This window comes from Nannobrachium achirus (assembly GCF_963921795.1).
Source record: "Nannobrachium achirus genome assembly, chromosome: 22".
Classification (NCBI taxonomy): Eukaryota; Metazoa; Chordata; class Actinopteri; order Myctophiformes; family Myctophidae; genus Nannobrachium; species Nannobrachium achirus.
In genome coordinates, this window is record NC_137829.1 from 30766393 (window position 1) to 30772988 (window position 6596).

The following is a 6596-nucleotide window of genomic DNA, read 5'->3' on the forward strand; positions in this document are numbered from 1 at the left end:
GAGAGATCCCCATCCATTTCTCCAGCTCGCGCTCTTCTGTGCCTGGTTCCAACTCATGATGTGATCTGCCTGGTTGGTGGAGTGAATTATGATTATCTCTGGCCTGGGCTTTTGGGACCAAACCGTAAAGGATTTTCTGCTTGGCACATCAGAGGGCTGATTCTCATCGAGTCGATCATCAAAAGAAAGTCCAAGAAATTCTAATTCCCACACTACTGTGTAGGTATTGGTGTGTGGCTGTCTGACTGTCACACCACAGTGGTGTAAAGTAATGTGCTTAAGTACACGTTTGAGGTATTTATACTTTACTATTTCCAATTTCCAATACTTTTACTTCTACTCCACAACATTTCGGATCCAAATATTGCACTTTTACTCCACTACATTTATTTGGAAACTTACTAATTACTTTGTAGATTTGGATTATAATAAAAGCCCTATATTATATTTCAGCCATTTGAAAATAGCTAAAATCTCACAATGAGTCACATCTATGGTCGCATCGCGACGCATTGTGAGCTTGTAGATCTTCTATTTTCAAAAGATTTTTATACATTCGAAAACTTCAAATAGGACATTCTCTCTGCATAGATAGTACTTTCTACTTTTGGTACTTTAAGTACATTTTGATACCAATACTTTTGTACTTTTACTCAAGCAAATTTTGAATTCCATAATTTTACTTGTAACAGAGTATTTCTACGTTGAAGTATTTATACTTTTACTTCAGTAACAAATCGTCATTGTCGGGTGAAAACCTTGTATGTCCAAAACCGTTGGTTTTGCATTTATCATTTTAAAGATGATTTAAACTAGTGAAAACAGCCGATCTACAAGCACACAACGCCTCGCGGTGGCGTTGTGTGCTTGTAGATCTGCTGTTTTCACTACTTTTGCGCGACGGCCTTGTATGATGAAGCAGAGCTTTACTTTGCAAAAGAACGTACACATTTGAAACTTGGAGATACAAGGTTTCCATCCGACAACAACGAAATGTGAGTACTTTTCCCACCATTGCTGTCACACTACTGTGTAGGTATTGGTGTGTGGCTGTCTGACAGCATTGTGGCCAAACCATGGCCAGCATGGCGGTGCAGCTCCTGGGCTTCTTCCTGGCTCTGCTGGGGTTTGTGGGCACCGTGGTGGCAACCTGCCTGCCCCACTGGCGGCGCACGGCCTACGTGGGCTCCAACATCATCACGGCCACCACCTACATGAAGGGCCTGTGGATGGAGTGCGTGTGGCACAGCACCGGCATCTACCAGTGTGAGCTGCACCGCTCGCTGCTGGCTCTGCCGCCCGACCTGCAGGTACTAGTGGAGAGAGAGACACCTGCAGGTAGGCCTACTAGTGGAGATAGCCGGGGACCCACAAGCCCAACAAGGAATAGGGTAGGACCTGTGATTTTCTGCTGTACTTTTTACTTCTGTTTTATCTATTAGTTTGGTCATTAAGGTCCACAGAATGAGAGGCCTGCTCTGCCGGAAACATTGCGAAAAAAAGTTATGGACATTTGTATATTCACTGTCCCATTGACTCCACTAGAAATATTTAAAAATAAATAAATAAATCTTGTTTAAGTAGCATGTGAGGGGTCAAACTAGGGGTTCTTCATGATTCTGAATCCATTGCAAGCATTTGTTTTGCATGAAAAACATTCCTTTGGTTAACTTTCGGCAGCCCAAAACTGTGAAGTGGAAAAAAAGTGATGACTCATCACTTTTCACAGTTTTGGGGGGCCGAAATCTAGGCCCAAGGAATGTTTTTCATGCTAAACAAAACGACTCTAGTGGAGTCGATGGTACAGTGAAGAGTGAATATACAAATGGCCATAACTTTTTTTCATGGTGTTTCCAGCAGAGCAGACCTCTCATTCTGTGGACCTTAATGACCAAACTAATAGATAAAACAGAAATAAAAAGTACGGCAGAAAATCACAGGTCCCCTGACATTTTGGTGACTGGGTCCCTGGCTGAGAGAGAGAGACCTGCAGGTACTGTGGAGAGAGAGAGAGAGAGAGAGAGAGAGAGAGAGAGAGAGAGAGAGAGAGAGAGAGAGAGAGAGAGAGAGAGAGAGAGAGAGAGAGAGAGAGAGCTCTCCTGATCTACACTGGCAGCCAAATCTATCATGAATCAGATCTGTGCCACATCAAGAGTGGAATCTGATTTGTTTAAAATAGTCTAAATGCAGACAGGTCACATGGAATCAGATTTTTTCAAATGTGACAAGAGCCACATCCATAGGTGGTTTCAGATCTGATCCAAATCTGATGTCTAAAGATGTGTCTCAGTCTGAACGCAGAAACTTTATTCACATATGAAACTGTCCAAAATGTCACTTGCAGCTTGACCCAAGCTCCACTGATGTGACGTCATTACAGAGCGCAAGAATTGCATTTTGAGGGTGTAATGAAAATAAAACAATAGTTCTGCATAAGTTTCACACAGAGCTTTGGGGAGATGCCTCAGTACATGAGAAATGTACAGGAACAATTAAGGCAATGGCAGAAAATGGGTTCACACACAAGGTCCTAACTGCAATGTCAGAGGGAAAGAAAACACATAAAGAGAGAAAAGTCATGACGCCGTGACAAGTTGTGGCGCGTCCTGCTTGGCCGATCAGGACAGTTTTCTAATGCTCATGCATGCTCCCATCTCTCTCTGCCCGCCTTTTCTTGTCTCTGTCACTCTCGAAATAAAGCAGAAATGCATTGAGCCGGAAACTGACCCCTTAACTGCTCTCAATGTCCAAGCACTTGTCAAGGTGGTGGTTCAAATTATGATTATTTTGGGGGCACGCAGTCTGAAAAGGTTGAGAAGCACTGATTTATAGGTTATAAACGAGCAAAATCATCCGTTCATTCATGTCATTCTAACTGCTTATAACTCCACTGCTTCCAGAACAAAGTGTTTCCCCTGTTTCGTTCCATTTATCTCATTCTAACTGCTTAGAACAGGGGTTCCCAAACTTTTTTTTATCTCAGGGCACCCCATATTTTTTTAATCCGAGGCACCCTTACATTATAATTTTCACTCCCAGGACCTTATATTTATAGCATATCTTCGTTGTCAGGTGGAAACCTTGTATGTACAAAACTGTTTGTTTTGTATTTATCATCTATAAAATGTACCAAACCAGTGAAAACAGCAGATCTACAAGCACACTTGTAGATCGGCTGTTTTCACTAGTTTTGTGCGACAGTCCTGTATGATGAAGCAGGGCTTTGCTTTACCAAAAGACGTACACGTTTGAATTGGAGTTTCTGCCCGACAGTGACGATATTTTAGTGATTATGTTGCGAGGAAAACTTTGAGATTATAGCCATTTTGGTTAGAACTGACTGAAAATAACTTTGTACTTAAGTTTAAAATGATACTAAATATTTTTTCAAGTGTCCAAATAAATTCCAAATATTATCAAATTATCTCGCGGCACCCCTGGACTGCCACTTTGAAAACCCCTGGCTTAGAACTCCAAAGTGTTTCCTGTGTTTCATTCATTCCATACAGGCCGCCCGTGCCCTCATGGTCCTGTCCTGCATCACCTCCATGTTGTCCGTCCTGGTGTCAGTCATGGGCATGAAGTGCACCCGCTTTGCCCGGGGCTCGCCCGCCAAACCGGCGCTGGCGCTGAGCGGAGGCGTGTGCTTCCTCTGCGCCGGGCTGCTGTGCCTCGTCACCGTCTGCTGGACCACCAACGATGTCATCCTGGACTTCTACGACCCCTTCCTCCCAAGGTTAGTAGAATAATAATAATTATTATAACCACAAAGTTATTAGAATGACAGTATGCATATAATTGCTGTCGGGGCAGAAACCATTTCATTACAATAATTTTGTTGTTTTGTTATAATTCCAATATTCCAGTTTTATTTAAAGCGGTACTTTTTCGATTGGTTGAAATATTTATTACAAGTTTCCATAGGAAAAGGTACAGTTGTTTTTTTTTTTTTTACAGGTCGGCTCATTTAGCTCAACAGTAAATATTTCAGCATTTGCATTTTTTAATGACCCCTGTTGGGTCTTCAACAGGGGATCCGGGACCCCTAGGGGGTCCTCAGAGTTACTACAGTGGGGCCACCAAATTCTTTTCTTTTTTTTTCATCTTTTTTATATTAACCACTTGAAACTTAGTCCATATTCGGAGAACTTTAGCCAAAAATAGCAGATCTACAAGTTCAGTGAGCTTGTAGATCGGCTATTTTTGGCAAAGCGCTTTGGTGTAGAGGGGAAAAAAGAGCACACTAAGTACAGAGCGAAAGGTCAAGTTTATAAAGTATTGACGGTTCAAGTGGTTAAATATCTGAAAACACACATGGACATGAATCCAAAATACACTGATGATTGAGCTGTCAAACAATGAAACTATATGGAATCTATAAGGTTGTGGGGGGTCCCTGCTTCATCTCTCTCTCAACCAAGGGGTCCTTGGCCTAAAAACGTTAGAAGACCCCTGTTTAAACTCTAATCACCGTGTTTCCTGCAGCGGGATGAAGTACGAGATCGGCCTGGCCGTGTACCTGGGCTACGCCTCGGCCCTTCCTCAGCGTGGCAGGGAGGTCTGGTGCTGTGCTGGAGCTGTGGGGGCACCCGCCAGGCCGGCCAGGGGGCGCCTCCTCCGTGTGCCCAGATATTACCCGTCATCTCCTCCTTCTCCTCCTCCTCCCTTCGGACGCCATGCACTGCCCCGCGCCTCCCTACCGCCCCCGCAGGCCCTGAAGGACAACCACCGCACACCGTCACGGCTGTCTACGGCCAGCAGCGGCTACAGGCTCAGCGACTACGTCTGAAACTACCGCTCTTTTTGACTCACAAGACCCTATAAGGAGCAGGGGCATCACAAGGGGGGGGGGGGGGGGGGGGGGGGGAGTGGGACTGGGTTACGAGGGCCCAAGGTGGAAGGGCCTTAATTATTTTATTACTTTAGCTATTGGAAAAATGGGCAGATATACAAGCTCCTAGCGCGAGCTGTGAGCTTGTATATCTTCTATTTTTCTATAGTTAAAGGGATATTACACTTTCAAAGTCATTTTATCGTCTAATCAGGCTTTTATGAACACCCTGAACAGTTTTTAATTTGCTTGATTCAATATTTAGATATTTGATGTAAATGTTACCAGGCCCGACACGCCCAGGCCCTCTCCCACATACACACCCATTGTAACTTCAAACTCCATTTTAACCATGATAAATTCATTAAAAACAACCATTATTTTTTCTGGTGACTCAAACTACCCTCCTAATATGTGAGCAGGCCGTGTTTTTTCGATAACTTTTTTCATTTATTTTTAATAATCCATTTTTGTATTAAATATTTTTCATTTTCCCAAATAATTATTAAAAATTAATGAAAAAAGTTATCGAAAAAACACGGCCTGCTCACGTATTAGGAGGGTAGTATGAGTCAACAGAAAAAACAACGGGTGTTTTTAATGAATCTATCATGGTTAAAATGGAGTTTGAAGTTACAATGGGTGTGTATGTGGAGAGGGCCTGGGCGTGTCGGGCCTGGTAACATTTACATCAAATATCTAAATATTGAATCAAGCAAATTAAAAACTGTTCAGGGTGTTCATAAAAGCCTGATTAGACGATAAAATGACTTTGAAAGTGTAATATCCCTTTAAAGCACAAAATAATGCGTAAAAATGCGTTCCCGGTCTAAATGGGTCAACCCCCCTCCCCCTATGAAGAACATTCATGGGGGGCCCGCAGTGAATCCTTGTACCCAGGGCCCAGAATTTGGTGCGACACCCCTGCATATGAGACGGCTGGGATTCAGATATGGTTTCTCAGAGCCTGATTTGGGCCCTACTGTAGCTGGTGGTAGTGTACTGGTAACCCACATACTTAAAAAGAAAGCTTATACAAAAAAATAATAATAATAACAAATCATGGGAAATAGCAGATTTACAAGGTCACAACGCTTTGCAACGTGACACGTTGTGAGGTTGTAGATCAGCTTTCTTTTTTGTATTTATTACTGGAAGGTTACAGGTTATGGAAGATTCTGGATTAACCCTTGGTAAGTCAAAAAGAGAAATAAAAATAAAAAGGATTCCCAGTTCAATGTAATGGAAAACCTGGATTTCAGGCCTGGATCATTTATGATAAAACCATGAGCTAAAACGTTCCCTCACAGGCTTAAAAGGACAATCACTCCAGTCCGCTTCGGTGGAAAACCTGGAAAAGGCCTGGGTCATTTATGAGTCATTAGATTGTAATGAGATGGATGCCTTGTAGTGCAGGGATGGGTAATCCACAACATGGACCTGATTGGCTGCTTCTCCACTGGGTGGGCTTGGCACACGCAGGGTCGTGAGTTTCTTGTAACGGCGTGCAGCGCGTCCAAATCTGGCCGTAGAAATGGACAAATGGTGAATGTGGGTCAGCAAAATCGGCAGCAAGTTAATTGTACTGCATGTGGATGAAGAATAACAGACAATGAAACAAATGGCCAGAAGGTGGCAGTATATCCCTATAGATGTTCTAACTTTGGAGACCAGATTATTCTTTGCCAAAGTGTGTGGCAGTCAGGCTACTCCTGTTGGACGCATAGCTGAGTCTACAGGATCGAGTTTAACTACGCCTTTGTTC

At 43.1% G+C, this 6596-nt stretch overlaps 1 protein-coding gene across 1 annotated transcript; it reads left to right on the forward strand.

Moving 5' to 3' along the window:
• Positions 1-176: 176 nt before the first annotated feature.
• LOC308307440 (claudin-14-like) lies at positions 177-4789 on the forward strand (the record flags this gene model as incomplete). The annotated part of the gene is given in 6 exon segments (XM_080752706.1): positions 177-294; positions 1037-1310; positions 3510-3736; positions 4486-4537; positions 4540-4614; positions 4616-4789. Coding segments are annotated over 5 exon segments (762 nt in total). The 5' UTR covers positions 177-294; positions 1037-1076.
• Positions 4790-6596: the final 1807 nt, after the last annotated feature.